This window comes from Lepidochelys kempii, chromosome 1, assembly GCF_965140285.1.
Source record: "Lepidochelys kempii isolate rLepKem1 chromosome 1, rLepKem1.hap1, whole genome shotgun sequence".
NCBI lineage: Eukaryota > Metazoa > Chordata > Testudines > Cheloniidae > Lepidochelys > Lepidochelys kempii.
Window position 1 is genome coordinate 197,628,894 of NC_136380.1, and position 17,062 is coordinate 197,645,955.

Here is a 17,062-nt window from a genome sequence, read left to right on the forward strand (position 1 = left end):
TTGAAGATGCTGGAGTGTCGGAAGGCTTTCTTCTGCCTTCCAGTCTATACCCTCATCTTGCACCAAAAGAAATGCCATCCACAGTCATTTCTGTGGTTCCTCCGACTTCTATACCAACAATGGCCTCTACATCAGAAACAGAGCCTAATAATGAGGGAGTGATCTCTGCAGAGAAGGCAAGAGAAGCCATGCCCATTGACATAGACTCTATATCCCGTGACAGCCTGGAGGACGGAGAAGTTTATCTAGAGGTGAACCCTCTGCAACCCGATCTGTATCCAGGAGGAGAAATTATTTATGAGGATGGATCTGGATCAGCATTTGATGCTTCAGGTCAAGAGGCATGGCCATGGGGCATAGCAACATTAGAGCCAGTTTTCTACAGTCTTCCTGAAAGCTGGCTGAAAGATAAAAATGATTCTCTGTTAATCAGAGCACAGGATACTCCTGAGGGACAGACCCTGGATTATATAATTGATTCTATAGAGAAATTAAATGGTAATCCTGAGGATGGAGGCATGACCAATGCAAGAGGGGATTTCACTGATGACTCTGAATCAAATGTACCTGGACTTTCAGAAACTGCAACTCAGCAGGTGCCTATGTTATGGACACAAGAAACCTTGAATGTGGAACTGTCCATGCAAACATTAGAGGCATCAGGCATGTCTGATTATTCTTCATCCTTTACATATGAGCCCTCAGTGGACTATTCTTCTTTAGATATGGCAGATGAACAGACCTCCATCTCACCACATGAAAAAGATATCTCTATAGAAGGTCATCTCCTTACATCTACAGAGACATTCAATGTTAAACAAGCTGAAGAGTCCAGTGAGGATCATCAAATCATTTATGAAGCAGTAGGAAACCAAAACAAGGAAGGGACAAAGCCAGAAGAACTATCCACAATAGTCCAATCAGGTGTAGCTGTTACAATAGGACACCAAGACATGGATTCCTCATGGACTGGGCTCCTCAAGCCAGAAACAGTCCTGACGGCAACTCCTGTGATGGAAAATATAGTCACTGACATTTTCATGGAGGAGCAGCAAATTCCAGATTTGCACTTGACAACTCAAGAAGCTTCTGGATCGCTTGCTGTGAAACCAATAAATATTTGGCCTACTCACAACACTGAAAGGGCATCTGAGAAACCTGCAGAACAAGATATGCAATCTGAAGCACCGAGTAAGGTTGAAGTTTCAACGATAGCTCCTTATTTACTGGAGCTGCCGACTGGTTCAGAGGATTTCACTGGACAGTCTAGTACAGACCATGAAACTAGTTCCCCTAGTAGCTTAAATATGGCAGTGGGTTCTTTTGCAACAGTGACTATAACAAAGAATCCTATTGGTTCCCTGTCCAGTTTCCCTACTACACAATATACAGTTAGCTCAATAAAACTGGGGGAGGACATGACTACAAGAGTGCTGGATCATGTGGGCACAATGTTGTATCCTCATGAGATGAACCTGGAAGAAAGAAGTATGACTGATAGTCGCATGGAGGTATCTACCAATGTTCACTCCACAGAGATGGCCAGCATAGCTTGGCCCACGCATGCAAATCGCAACACTACCACGTCCTCACGAGCTTTAGTGGTATTCTTTAGCCTCCGTGTTACCAACATGATGTTTTCAGAGGACCTATTCAATAAAAATTCCCCAGAATATAAGGCACTGGAGCAACGATTCTTAGAACTGGTAAGATTCACTTTATAATGAATATGTTACTAGCAGCTACTATAAGCCCTAAGTTAAAACCTTTTCTTACCATGCATGTGAGCAAAAGGGGGGGAGAGAGAGAGAGAGAAATTGTTTGCAACAAAATTACAGCAGCCTAGTACATCCCACAAGTTGTGAGTAACTCATATTTATGATAGTGGGAGAATTTGTCTGGAAAATGTAACGCTTTTATTTGAATATTTGTGTCTCAAATTTTGACGTTTCACTTGTGTGGGACAGATTTACCAAGGCAAAAATAAGTCTCTTAAATACTTAGTAACACTGAGACAGACGCTTGGCTGCTGTAAATCATGTATTTTAATTGGCTCTACTGGCCCTTTGTGTTCACACATTTCCAAACAGTGTCTTCATTTGCTCTATCAATGGGTGAAAAGAAAAATAATTGGGAGTGCAGAGTGATATGTTACTGGATGCTCTCACCTGTTTTAAGATGCTTTTTATTTAAAGCAACTATTTTATTAAATCTGTAGCTCAGTGAGTTAAACTGCCTGTGGATCTACTGATCTCTTAAATAGCCAATGGGTGGCAGAATGCCACAGGAGTAATTATCAGTTTTTAAGCTGAAAATCAATAGTTTGGCTGGAGTAGCCAAATGTATGAAGGGTGATACCCAACGCGTTAAGTCCTGTTATGCAGTATGAGCAGGGAGCCTGCAGTGATTTGCTCTATATTATGGAAATTCTGTGAATCTCTCAGGCTCCTGATAAGCTGCCAGTAGGGCCTCAGCTGGGTACAGTTTTGATACCTTTCTTTGAATGTGATTGGGACAAAATATCTAGTCTCTGTGTGTGATGTAATAGCATTACAATTGGCCTGGAACTAGATTCAGAAATAGATCTTCTATCGCATTTATACAGCAGTACAGATATTGTGTTTCCTACATTGCAGCTGGTTCCCTACCTCCAGTCCAATCTAACAGGTTTCCAGAATCTCGAAATCCTGAACTTCAGGAATGGCAGTATTGTGGTGAACAGCCGCATGAAGTTTGAAAAACCTGTGCCTCGTAATGTCACGAATGCGGTCTACGTAATTCTGGAAGACTTCTGCAACACTGCTTACCAGACCATGAACCTGGCCATTGACAAGTACTCCTTGGACGTGGAATCAGGTAATGACAGTGTGGGAGTGCTGCCAATGCAGTGAGTAGCGTCTGCCGAGTCAAATATGCTTGGGGCTCAAAACCTGAGCAGACTTTCTCAGTGTCTCAGAGCCTTAGAGAAGAGCACCATCACTCTTCTCAGTCTTGGTGTCAGCAGAGTTTTTAAAACTTTGAAAACCAATCTGTTTAGCAGGACAGATTAAGGTAAAATGGGACCAACATCCACCAAAACTTTACGGCCTCCTAGAGAAATTTGGGGCCGTGTTTGGTGCTGACTTACATCCTATGCGACTCCACCAACTTCACTGTGGTTGCAAGCAGAGGGAAAGTTAGAAGATAGAATTTGGTCCCTGTTTTTCCCAGTCTCCCCTCCCTCCCTCTAGCATGCTGGTGTTCCCGGCTCCCCCATTTGGCTGGACTCTTCCATGCAGCTCTTCGTAGGCAGAAAGATCCATCCCCCCAGAAATAACTCATTCAAGGGTGTATGTATACTGGGAAATTGCTTCCTGTTGGAACACAACATTGAGTCATGGCATCAACACACTGTGTAGATGGGGTTAATGTCCTGGCAGCTGCTCCTGGTTCACTATAACAAACATTAATGATCATGACTCCTCAGGTCACTTTCTAATATTACATAACTTACACTGTAGACTGACTCCAAGTTGGACTTCTATCTTCTGGCCATTCTTGAGTCTTTAATCTAATTCCCAAAAGAGGGTGAATCTTTACTCTGGAATTCTGGGTCTGATCTCAGTAACAGTGAAAAAGACCCTCTGTTAATCAATTCCTCTGGTTAAGGGGGGAAAAAAGTCTGTTTTCTATATTTCTCTTCCTCTATTTCCAGAGATATTTGTACAAAAACAAGATCTCCAGGAGATACCTTACAATGCTTGCAATTAAAGAGTCAGCATTTGCCAACAGTTAGCATAGATTAGTAACAGAGAAATATTTTCCCCTATACTAAAAACAGGAAATAACTGCGATATGTATTGGCAAATGGTGACTACTGCGTTGAAGTAGCTGGTCTCCCAACAGAGAAGGGGAGAGATCTAATTTGGTTAGAAAATCTTCAATATTGATTTTTAAATTGTCCTTAACAATTAGTTTCATTGTATGGGTCAGATTTCAGTGGGATGTGGTGATAGATGAGGCATCAAAGAAAGTGCAGGCTCTTCTAGTACACTGTGCGTACTGCAAGGATACATACAAACCTCAGTACGCTCTCCTCAGGGCTGTAATACAGCTCTTCTATAATGGATAGTGCTGGAGTTCAGCTGTATTTTAAGCAGAGAGTAACTTTGAGAAATGGCAAAAGTGCCAATGATGGAAAGCATGAAACAGGCAGCATAGTCCAGTGGCTAGGGAACTAAAATGGGGGGCAGGAGACCTAAGTTGTATGCTCAGCTCTTCCACTGACTCACTGTCTAGCCTTGGGCAAGTCACTTATCCCTATATTATAGATGGGAAAGTGGGGTACAAAGAGGTTAACACTACATATGCTCTTTGGCAAAGCTCTTTCAGATCAATGCTATATTTGTACTAAGAATGACCAGGAGTCTTGAATTATCTCCTTGGTTGATTTCAGTGTGGTAGGTTACAATGCTCATTGACACAGAGCAGACCAGGTAGCTAAAAACTATCCAATCTGTTGTCTGCATTCTCTGTCCTCAGGAGATCAAGCTGATCCTTGCAAGTTCCAGGCTTGCAATGAGTTCTCCGAATGCTTAGTAAATCGCTGGAGTGGTGAGGCAGAGTGTGTTTGTTATCCTGGCTATCTAAGCATTGAAGGATTGCCCTGTAATAGCATCTGTGACCTACAACCAGACTTTTGCCAAAATGATGGGAAGTGCGACATAATCCCAGGACAAGGGGCCATATGTAGGTATGTTATCCTTTGTCTTAGTGGCTTCCAGAAACAGGAAGTACCAACCTTGTTTCCCTATTCTATATCCCTGTCCCCCCAAAAAGCCAAAACAACAAAACACAACAAGGCATAATGTTGAGTGTAATGACAGAGGACCCTAATGATTAACACTCAATCCACTGTTGGATATTTTCATGTGGTAAAATGCTACAAATCATCATAAAACGTCACTTTGTTGATGGTTTTATAAAATTCAAATTTGTAAGGCAAATCCAATATACCTGAGTTAAAAATGGTACTCCCAATAGAGGAGAAACCAATATGAACAAATATCAAAATGGGGGGAAACACCCTGTACAAGTTATCAAAGACCAGAACAAACAGAGCCGTTTGTGGTTCAAGCATTTATTTTCAGTTTTTGAAAGACACTGGCCTCCTCTGACAGGCAGTCTATGCTGGTATGATAACCTACACCATTATCCAGGCAATTGAGAGTGACTAGAAAAATGAACAATAGGATGATGAAGGCTAGATATTTAGTACATTTTTGGTACCAGAGGCTTTTGAGGGGTGATTCTGGTGTAAGTCTAAGTACTTTAGTGGAATTACTCTGATTTATTCAAACTGTATGAGGAGAACTAGGCCCATCATAATTTTTGCTCCTCAACCAAATTCCAGTGTTCTTGCTACATATTAAAAATATGTAATTTTCTTCTAGGAAACCATGACAATATTTAAAAAAAAAATAAACACGAATTTCAAAGCAGGGGGTTGGGTAGGAAGAGCTGATGCAATAAAAAGGAAATTAACATACTAATTATTATTTGACTAGAAAAAAAATCACTTGCAATAAGTATTAAGGTCTCAGCAATTAGGATCCATACTTTACTTACATAAGAGTTACAACCAACATCAGAGAAATTAAATACACATTTTAAAAAACTATCTTTTAACCATAATGTGTGTTATAGATTTAATGAGATCATCTGTAATATACACACATACCACACTTTTGTCAACTAATAATTAACATTTAAAATTCCCTACAAAAGATATCCCACTATAATTGCTAAATGGCGCTCCCGTAAAATTCTTAAACAACCTTAATTAGCATGTCAGCAACTGGAAGTTTAATGCTTAGGAAATATTGAAGAAGGCTATAGTAGTAAAGTGTCTGATTTTTTCCATTGATCTCTTAGTATCAGTAGTTAACTTTCTTGTTTCCTTGTTTTTTTGCTGGTGTGGGGGATTACAGATGTCGTGTAGGTGAGAACTGGTGGTACAGAGGAGAGCACTGTGAAGAGTATGTCTCAGAGCCATTGGTTGTGGGTATCGCAATTGCTTCAGTGGCTGGCTTCCTTCTTGTGGCATCTGCTGTAATTTTCTTCCTGGCCAGGACCCTTCGAGACCAGTACTCAAAAAGTGACACTGAGGACTCATTAGGGTATGTAGAGCATCTAAAGTTCTAGAGCACTATTGACCAGAAGCTACAGGTCTAACACGAACCCCAAATTACAAACCTGAGTAACAAAAGGTGGATGCACTCAAGGGTTGCAGGTATAATCTCCCCCAGATTTTCTAACCTGCCAACATTGCTACAAGTGAGGATTTAACTTTAGCCTGCTAGCTTTCCTCCAAGCCCAATTTGCATACAAACACTGGGTAAGTGTGTCCTAAGCACCAATGAGGTAAGATGAGGCAGAAGATATGGAGCTGATGTCATCAGTTTATTGCAGAACCCAAAGCCTCTATGCCTCACTTACCCTTCTAACTGCTTCATCTGCACAAGAGGGATGGGTTTGCCCTGAACTTGTATGAGCAAACCCAAAGATCCTGTGAGCAACTGTCCAAAAACCACTTTGTGGGATTTCTTGTAGAGAAGAAAATGTAACCACGCAGGGCCATCCACCCCATCTGCTCCTGATAGGGACTGCAGATGTGTCAACAACATCAAAGACAGCATGAAAAGCTGATCCTCATCCATTCCTAGGATGAGATAAACCATCATCACCTCCTGCGTAAGTCAAAGTCCTCCTTTGACTTTCAGGCCTGAAACTAGATTGACTGAGGTCAAAGAAATCATTGGACTTCCAAGTTACCTCACCACAGACTTCTGAAGCTCCCTTCACAAAGGGAAATTGGATGCAGGTCATTAGCTGACAAGTTTGTCAAAACAATGTTTTTTTGAGCAGAGGCCTTACAATAGCTTTGTTAAGGATGCTAGCAGCCTACCCCCAAAAGGAGTCAGTGGCAGTCTACACAGACAGCAAGCCCACTTCTCCCATGGCCTCACTAATCCAGAAGGACATGAGTTGAACTCCACAGCTGTTGCCTAGAATACCCTGAAGATCTATTGATCTATGTTTTGAAGAGCACTCTGAAAGACCTCAATACTTGACCTCTGTATTTTGTTTTTCTCTCTCACAGGCAGGGTGATAGCCTCTCCTCCATTGAGAATGCAGTGAAGTACAACCCTATGTATGAGAGTGATACCACTGGGTACAGCCACTACTATCGGAGATACCCACAGCTCACCTCATACAGCTCTACCAGTGCAGAGACGTCCACAGACTACAGCAGTGAAGAGATAAGGCACATTTATGAGCATAGTGAGCTCACAAAGGAGGTGGGTGACTTTGTAGCTTTGCTTCCCGCAGTGCCAGGTGGTGGAATTATGACCGAGCCTTGTGAGGTATTTTAAAACTGCTGGTAACTCCCCCCAGCCCTTGTGCTCAGAATACAAGTACTAGACTTGTGGCTGCACCCTGTGCAGATGTTTGAGAGGGAGATGGCTTCTTGCCTCCTTTGTGTACACACAGGTAGAGCTAGATTCTGGCCTGTAAAGAGTTTCCCCATGGTTGAACAGCTGCACTTTTAAATAGTTTGATATTCTTATGGAGCTTCAGTTAAAGCTATTCCTGTCCTAGCAGAGGCACCCAACTTGACAATTTTTTTTAAGTTGGTGTCCTCTCAAAAAGCCACTTGTCTTGGCTGCCAGCTCCATCCCTGGAGGAAGCAGTGCCTTCTTTCAGAGCTGTCAAATAGCTAGAATCTCTCTTCCAAGGATGCGCACATGCTTTTAAGTGTTCAGTTCTTAATAGAATCTTCTGCAAAGTTTGGGAGTGTTGGCCCATTTCCACATTTATATGTAGACAGACAAAGTGGAGCTAGCAGCTAGGATGCTGCTCTGGGAGTCTGCAGATGAGGGTTCTAGTCTCAGTTGTGCCAGCAATCTGGCCCTGAAGCCTTGAGCAAGTTACATTATTGGTATTGTACAGATGGGGAAATGGGGTCTATGATGGAAATGCTACTAATGTCCCTCTGTACAGTATTCATCTGTAGATCTCAAAAGGTGCTCTGTAACAGTAATAGTTATAATTAAATGTGGGAGAGAGCAGGTCCCAGGATGGAGGCTGATTTTATTGTTGAGGCCTTGAGCTGAAATACTTACTTTTCTATGTTTGTTTGAGTAAAATTAATTTTACTTTAATTTCCCCCCGTTTTTAAATCTGTATGGAACGTTCAGAAGTCTAAAATTATAAAGCTACAGCCATTTTTAACATCATCTTGGATTACCAATAGTGTTGACCAATTTAAGCATATATATACACACCATAGAAGGAGCTGTTTTTGTCATGTCTAAAAGAACATACCGAATGGAATATACTTTCAGTGACCCACGGCGGTGAGGGGTTTTTTTAAAGCTGTATTTTTCAGTAGTATAAGTGGTTTGTAGGTCAGTCATAAGTATTGTATAAACTACAGCTGTCATTCCTATAGTCTCTATCAACGTAGGGCATAATATTCTCTCACTTTCACTGCTGTGAATTATGAATAATTACACTGAAGTCTACATAGTTACTGATAAAGATGAGTCAGACCCGCATTATTGGACATTCTGTTTGTGTACACACACAACGGTACCCTCTTTTGAGGGTAACAGATTTTGCGGTGTCATTTTCTCCATTAATAATCTCTTGACTTTTACTAAATTGTATTAATAGCTTCTATCTATAGTAGCAGACGTACACTAATTTTGAAGAGTTGCTCCCATTTTAATGAGAAAAGAATGACTAGAATCCCCTTTTAAAGTGTTCTGCAAATGATTTATGATGAAAGCTTTACATGCTCAATAATTTATAAACTGTGCCCCATTCCAGTGTTTGTTCCTTGACTAGGAAAGTATACTAGTCAGCTGTAATGCGAAGTAAAACTGGTCCAACTTTTCAGTGTTATTTTTTAGTATTTAGAGCTGTGCACTTTATTTTGGTTCTTGTAATAATATTGTGTGTCTTGTACTACAGGAAATCCAGGACAGAATACGGATTATAGAGCTTTATGCCAAAGATCGGCAGTTTGCAGAGTTTGTTAAACAACATCAAATGTAAGTGAAATGTGTTCTCTGAATAACATTCTGGCCGTTCATAATGTTTCACCTAAATACCTTTCAGTAACCAGCAATCTATTAATTGTATTACTGTAAATAGAGCTTGCTTTATTACTTGGCCCTTGAACTAACAATATGCTCAAAACAGATAAACATTGGCCTCTTCCCCCCTGCAAGTAGCCATGGGTATGTGAGACCTTATATCTAAGGTTTCAGAGTAACAGCCGTGTTAGTCTGCATTCGCAAAAAGAAAAGGAGGACTTGTGGCACCTTAGAGACTAACCAGTTTATTTGAGCATAAGCTTTCGTGAGAAGAAATTGGTTAGTCTCTAAGGTGCCACAAGTCCTCCTTTTCTTTTTGCTTATATCTAAGGTGAGTAAAACAATGTACTAATGGGGGAATAGTCCTTGACAAACACAAACAGCTTTAAAAGTTTGTTTTTATTCCTAAGAAGAAATGATTAAATCAATAATATACTTGCTGTCCCAGTGTAAAATACTAGTTATCGAACCACACTGCAGAACATATTGTGCATAATGCCCATTGAACTGGTTTGTTGCAAATGTACATTTAATCTGCATATATGGATCAGAGGAAGAATTTCCCTCTAGTTCAGCTGTTTACTCTGACCATTGCAATTTCCTGAGATGACTCAAAGAATGAGGCTCCCAGAAAAACAACTGTTAGAGGCAGAGATCCTTCATGGAAAGGGAATGGTGAAGCCAGGCCTCTTGCCTGTATCTGCACAAAAGCCTAAATTTTCAGGACTGGCTAGTGATTTTGGGAGCGCAGCATCCAAGATTTAAGTCTCTCCGAGGTGTCAAGTTGCGCATCCAAAAACATTAGTCATTTCTGAAAAAAGTAGATCAGGCAACAGCAGCACATGGGTACCAGAGAGACATTTGACATGAAATAATAGTCTGTTTCATAAAACACAGGCAAACAGAGCCTTTCCAGTATCTCTGTTTAATAGTCAGTAGTTTCTCTTCAAAACTGGAGTTGGAAAACTGTCAGACAAGCAAATGTTACCAGTTTGTCCTCCTCTAGTTCATTACAGTGTTGAATCTGAAGAACTCAACACTTGTAAAAAGAAAAGGAGTACTTGTGGCATCTTAGAGACTAACCAATTTATTTGAGCATGAGCTTTCATGAGCTACAGCTCACTTCATCGGATGCATACCGTGGAAACTGCAGAAGACATTATATACACAGAGACCATGAAACAATACCTCCTCCCGCCCCACTCTCCTGCTGTCTTTGCTGGGGATAGACCAGGAATGGAGTCTTAGAACTTTTAGTAAGTAATCTAGCTAGGTATGTGTTAAATTATGATTTCTTTAAATGGCTGAGAAAAGAACTGTGCTGAATAGAATAACTATTTCTGTCTGTGTATCTTTTTTGTAACTTAAGGTTTTGCCTAGAGGGGTTCTCTATGTTTTGAATCTAATTACCCTGTAAGGTATCTACCATCCTGATTTTACAGGGGGGATTTCTTTATTTCTATTTACTTCTATTTTTATTAAAAGTCTTCTTGTAAGAAAACTCAATGCTTTTTCATTGTTCTCAGATCCAAGGATTTGGGTCTGTGGTCACCTATGCAAATTGGTGAGGCTTTTAATCCAACATTTCCCAGGAAAGGGGGGGTGCAAGTGTTGGGAGGATTTTTCATTGTTCTTAAGATCCAAGGGTCTGGGTCTGTAGTCACCTAGGCAAATTGGTGAGGCTTTTTACCAAACCTTGTCCAGGAAGTGGGGTGCAAGGTTTTGGGAAGTATTTTGGGGGGAAAGACATGTCCAAACAGTTCTTCCCCAGTAACCAGTATTAGTTTGGTGGTGGTAGTAGCGGCCAATCCAAGGACAAAGGGTGGAATATTTTGTACCTTGGGGAAGTTTTGATAAGCTATTACCAGCAGGAGAGTGGGGTGGGAGGAGGTATTGTTTCATGGTCTCTGTGTATATAATGTCTTCTGCAGTTTCCACGGCATGCATCCAATGAAGTGAGCTGTAGCTCACGAAAGCTCATGCTCAAATAAATTGGTTAGTCTCTAAGGTGCCACAAGTACTCCTTTTCTTTTTGCGAATACAGACTAACACGGCTGTTACTCCTCAACACTTGTAGTCACTGGTAGAGAGTATTATCTGGAATCATGGGTGCCATAAAATTATAAACCTGTCATGTTAACCTATGAACTCAGTCTCCACAGCTTAGAGGACTCAAGGCCTGCTACTCAAAATTCTATTAGATTACTTTCAGCCGCTTCTAGTATAGAGCGACCTACTGATTCCTATCTGTAACTCACGCTAAATTTATTTTAATAATCATATTTTAGGGTTTCTATAAATGTGTTCTAAATAGTACTTTCTGGTCCACAACAAAAACTAGTAGATAACAGACCCACAAAAGCTGCTACAACTATGGAAATTCCAGGAAAGCAAGTACTACACTGATAATCTACTACTACCCTAAAACTTGCAATTCAACTTATTACTGCAGGAGTTTTTAATCTTCATAAAGGTACAATAGATTTCTAATCAGTATAGTTAAACAAATAAGAGGGCTTACAATGATTGAGAACTGATGCAAGCAGTTAATAGATAATGAATTTCTACCAGTTACATTAGTGCTATTTTAGCTATCTGAATGTTTAAAACAGCTGTAATTCAAGAATATTGGGAGTAAAATATTTCAGGGGAATAGATTAAAAGTAAAAATCTGTCAGCTCCAGAAGCAAAATGTTGTGGGACCAACAAGTCAGGCATTTCAAACGCTGAAATTCCTTTAATTTGTAATAACTATGGCCTGTATTTAAAATGAACATCTTCTAAATTTTCCACAGCTGGAAAGTAAGAAGGGTTGCCCTATTTTGAGCTTTGAAACAAAGTCTAGAGAAAAACGTAATCACTATTTGTCTGTTTTTTTTTCATTTCAGGAAGCTGCTTTAAAAAAAAATTGAAGCCAGTAGAAGTGGAAGATGACCTTGTTGCCCTAGTAACAGGGCACACACAAAACTGCAAAGTTACATATAGTCTTTATGTTGTATGGATATTAAACACTGCTGGTTGGATGCAGATGTTTTCTAAATGAATGATTAACTATAAGAATGTTTGTGGCTTTTCTGAGTACAGTTATGATGGTAACCAGAGGTCATGAAAATTCACTTTTTTACTCATTTTAATTGGGGAAAAAGCATTTCCTGAACTGGACAGTGAAAGTTTGTACATGTATTTTCTCATCTCGAAGATTTTTAGCTTGGTGTGCAAAGAAAAAATTAAAATGAAATACAAGTTTTTCATGTTACTTTGGTGTTTTCCTGTTTCAAAGGTAAAGTATTAGTGGGGGGAAATATTTGGGTTGCAGGTGAGAGGTTTATTTGGAGGATACTGGTTCTGCTCAAGTGATACTAGCATTATTTTGATATGGCCCAATAATAATCCCAGACAAAATGTATTTTATCTTGCTAGAGAATTTATGTTTTGTACGGCTGGCTGATTTACCCTTGTTTGTTGCTCACCAACAAAAATAAATAGTCATGTACTTAATAAGATTCAGCTTGCCGCTCTCATGACACTTTAATTGCTTTTAAAACAAAAGAATTCAATGTTGTTGGCTTTCAACTGCCACATGTCAGCTTGGGGAGATGGTGCACTACTTAGTGGTTGCCACCAAAAGAAATACTAGAATGCGTATGTGTTCTGCTTCTCTCCCTGCTAGACCCCCTCCCTGCCTTTACAGAACATTTCTACAATATTACATTACTAACTCTATCATCCTAAATTATTTTAAATGTAGAGAATTTTTATTTTTGCTTCTATAGTTTAGTTATTTTGTTCCCTATGATTGGTTATTTTCATAATGGCTTAATTGTGCTACGAGACTACTTATGACACCATTCTTGTTTTTTATTCCTTTGGCACTGAATTTCTCGTCTTAGAATTGTATGCATCCATCATTCAAACTAAAGCCAACTGAATACCAGATAAAATTCAGCTGACATATTTGAATAATACATTAGTCAACCACTAGCTCTGAGTCAGATAGTGTAGTATTTACTAGTCAATATATTTTATAGTTTTGCCTCCTCAGATGTCAGTGACCTCACTTCTGGCTTAGGGGAAACCTAATGTTAAGTCTTTAAATCTGGAAAGTAGTTTAGTTACTTAAAAAAAGTTGTTTTTCAGGGCAGATATTATATAAAGATGTGCTTCCAATAAAAATTTGGACCTGTATTTTGAACCCTCAAAAGTTCCTATGGGTTTTGTATAGCTTATTAAAGAAGGTACCAGCATGAAATTTGGATCTGGATCCAGGTTTGAACTCCAAGCTCAGGGATGTTCACATCTTTAGTATTTAATACTAAACAGTAACATCTTCCCACCTGATTTAATACCCACTGAACAATGAAGTTAGTTTTTTTAATCAAGGTGGTAGTCCAGAGGCCCACAAGTGCCAACAGACCCCTCCTCGCCACTTTTCCAATGCATATTACAGTTTAGTCATGGTGAGAGCTACTTACCTTCCTAACTTAGACAGCTGGGTGAGACTCCTGTGAAGAAAAACACTTCTTCCAAATGTTTTTAGTGCTCCACAGCTGCTGTGGAAGAACATTTCACCAGATTGTTGGGTTATCCTCAATTTCAATGCCAGGGGTAAGGACTCATGGCTTAAATGTCAAGCTGGAAATCAACTTTTAACAGCCCATGAACAGTTGGTGGGTGCTTCGTAATGCCATAGTCAATGAGCCAGATCTTGTGGAGTAGTGTGATCACTGGATGCTGCACAATCTGTCTTTAAAGATGACTTTGGTGGCCCTCAGGCACTGTAAAGTTGCACCACTTTCCCTCCCTGCTGGAGCAGGGAAAGGGGGCATAGCTGGGATATTGCTCTGTTACACCAATCCTCCCCTTCTGTTTTGGGCCCCCGTAATCTAGTCTAGTTGAGAAGAATAGCAGAATCAGCGTGGATGCAAAATTAAACTTTAAGATAACTGCAGGAGTGCTATGCAAAGGTATGTTTCTTTGCGGTTGGGTTATAACTAAGAATGAGACGCTAAAACTTATTGTGATATAAAAAGGTGCATTTTCAATATGGTGCCCAGGGAACAAACCACTCCCCTCAACCTTGACGCTTCATGCCTTCTGGTGTGCTGTACTGACAATTTACTTCACAATCCAGATGCATGTTCAGGTTAAATGAGCGACATACCTGAATCCTGGATCTGAACAGTACTGAAATTTAGGATTGGGGGGTTGAAATTTGAACCTAAAGCTGGATCTAAATTTCATGGTTGTTAATCCCTTCCCTTTAATGATCTGAAACAAAATTGCATTGGTGAGGGTTGAGATTAGAAAATGCATCTTGGGCCCATCTCTAGTTAAAGCTAAACCCTAGTCCAGTGGTCCCATCCATAAGCAGTAGCCTAGAAGAGGTCCTGCTCACACTGAACATGTGGTATTTCATTGTACATACAGGGAATGTTTTTCTTTTTGTATATAATGTCTTATTTTCACTGCAATAAATGTTTTTGTTTCAAGAAGGTGTCTGTATTCTCCTCCTCCCCCCCCCCCCTTAAAATCTTGACCAGTTTTTAAAATTGATGTGGAGACTATGAAAACATAATGGAATGGCAAAGGCATTTATTTTATAAAGTTGTAAGTGAACATTTGCACTACTTGGAACAAGTTTTTAATAAATCTGGTAGAACTGTTAAACTCATTTGTTAATAAAAATGCCAAGTAAAGTTCTCAATGATTTGTGGCACCATATTAGCCTGAAGATTTATACTGGGTAGCGCACAACTTCTTTGCTATTCTTCTGTTTTAAACAAAAACTTTTGGGGATTTCTGGTTTGTGAGAAATCAGAGCAAAAGTGTTTCTTAGGTGACCACAGACAAACAAATAGTCTGATAATTATTCATTCAGTTTGACAAGTGAGTCATTAAAATAGGTCAGGATGAGTTCATGCATTTGTTATCCTGTAAAAAGGCATAATGAACAGTTTGACTAGCTTTTGTCTGTCCTATCATTTAAACAGTCAGCCGCTATAGTACTGAGGTATTATTAAATAAAAACTCACAGATTTCAGTCCACAGGGAAGCCAGAGCCTGCTCTTCAGCCTCCTGCTGCTATGTCCAAACAAGAGGAGAGGGTAGAGACCAAGAACTTCAAAGCAATCCACCAGAAGAAAGCTGCCAGTGTCCCTGTTGCTCCTGCAGCTGTGGGCCGTAAGCACCTTAATAGGGAGTAGGGGGGGAGAGAGAAAACAAAAACACAAGTAGAGCTGAGGGACTTGTGATTTCCAATTTATGGGAAATTTAAAAGTTAGTCAGAATGAAACATTTTTTTTGAAACTCCCCAAAAGGTTTTGTTTCAGTAATACCAACACATGGTGTTTCTGCAAGAAAATATGCTCCCCAGGACAAGCTGGGGCTGTCTGCAATTGACATTCTTGTAGATTTCATATAGCTATTCAGTAGTATTCAATAGCAGCAATGACAGTAACAGGAATGTCTATTTCAGTCAGCAGCTGCTGGAGCTCTTAAGGTCTGCAACTCTGGGGCAGCTCTTCCATGCACTGTGTCTAGGGACTTCTGGGTTCCCTTGTTTAGAAGTCAGGCAATACGAATGGCTAATTGGTTCAGGAGCCTGGAAGCCCTGGAGTCTCCTAGCCAGGGTAGTATGTATGAGGAGCCTGCCCCCAAGCCATGCACCCTAGAAGCACATCCCAGGACATCCATGCTCCCAGCTGACAGCCCTTCTGTTTACTGGCTCAGCACCAGGGAGCCTGTATCCCTAAGAGCCCTGGCTCAAACTGGAGATTCTACATTTCTGTAGAGCAGAGAGCCTGAAAACCTGAGCTTGGCAAGACTACTACAGGCCCTAGCAGCCAGGTTTCCATCTGAATGCTTTGGGATTTAATTAAATCACATCAAAACCAGACCCATTTTCACAGACAATTCAGCTTTGAAAACCTGTTTGCTGACAAAACTGTTGCATTGGAAAATTTCCATCCAGCTTATCTAGGCCCAAGTCTCCAGGGCTTCTGCCATCAGCAGGAAGTTCACATAACACAAGTGGTTTGTTCCTTTTTTAACGCAACCGTTTAATTAGCAGTCACAAAAGAAAGGGTTAGGAGGCTGTGACTCTGAAATCCAGTAAACAGAAAAATAAATAAAAACCTTCTCATAATGGTAAACACTCAGAGGAGTATGCAACTGAGTTTAAATTTGCAAGAATATAGAAATTTAGGAGCAAAATATGTAGTTTACATACTAAAGCCTCAAATCCCTGGCCTAAGTAAAGTTTTAGAAACCTCACTGGTATATTATGGATCACATATATAAAATATTGTGACAATATGAATATTGTCACACACAACTAGCTTATTTTTTCCAGTCTGAATGACCATTTTAATAACCAAAAAAGCAGCTGGCTCATTCGGTCTCACAGTGGCGTAAATCAAGAGTAGCTGTTTATACTGGTAATTCCAGACACTTTTGTGGACATACACTAGCAAAAGTCAAATCAGAATCAGGCAGTCTATGAACGATCAGTGTGTGCTAAATCGTATAATGCTGCCTTACAAAATGTCAACGTCTCCTGCAAACATCAGACTAATAGAAATTTTCAGACAAGTTGTATGGCTATGCTGCAATCACGCGGTGTGGCTGCAGCCATGTAAACACGCTTGAGCTCAATGGATCAAAGCTAGCTCGAGTAGGGACCCAGGGTCCTAGGTAGGCACAGCTAGCTCATGCAGCCACAGCTTTACTGCCACTTGCGTTAGCACCGTAGATATACCCAAAGAATCCTGTAACATAGCTACAAACCCAACAAACCGAAGGGTGTGGACTAAGCTGACCGAGACCTTAGTTTGGGGTCACCAAAGGCCTCAGCCGATCCCCACTATTACGTCTCAGGCTGACAGCGTTCATAGGATCTCTACAATCAGTCGTGGATGCAC

At 40.3% G+C, this 17,062-nt stretch overlaps 1 protein-coding gene across 5 annotated transcripts in view; it reads left to right on the forward strand.

Moving 5' to 3' along the window:
- IMPG2 (interphotoreceptor matrix proteoglycan 2) overlaps positions 1-14,635 on the forward strand; it is a 94,690-nt gene extending 80,055 nt beyond the window's left edge. For 4 of the 5 annotated variants that reach the window (XM_073306870.2, XM_073306886.2, XM_073306880.2 and 1 more), the window contains 7 exons: positions 7-1,706; positions 2,637-2,856; positions 4,522-4,732; positions 5,970-6,158; positions 7,142-7,340; positions 9,019-9,098; positions 12,032-14,635. In XM_073306870.2, coding sequence (XP_073162971.1) covers positions 7-1,706; positions 2,637-2,856; positions 4,522-4,732; positions 5,970-6,158; positions 7,142-7,340; positions 9,019-9,098; positions 12,032-12,044 — 2,612 coding nt within the window. In that variant the 3' untranslated portion in view covers positions 12,045-14,635. Of the gene's footprint in view, positions 1-6; positions 1,707-2,636; positions 2,857-4,521; positions 4,733-5,969; positions 6,159-7,141; positions 7,341-9,018; positions 9,099-12,031 lie in introns of those variants that run through there. The other variant, XM_073306903.2, reaches the window with a different exon arrangement.
- Positions 14,636-17,062: the final 2,427 nt, after the last annotated feature.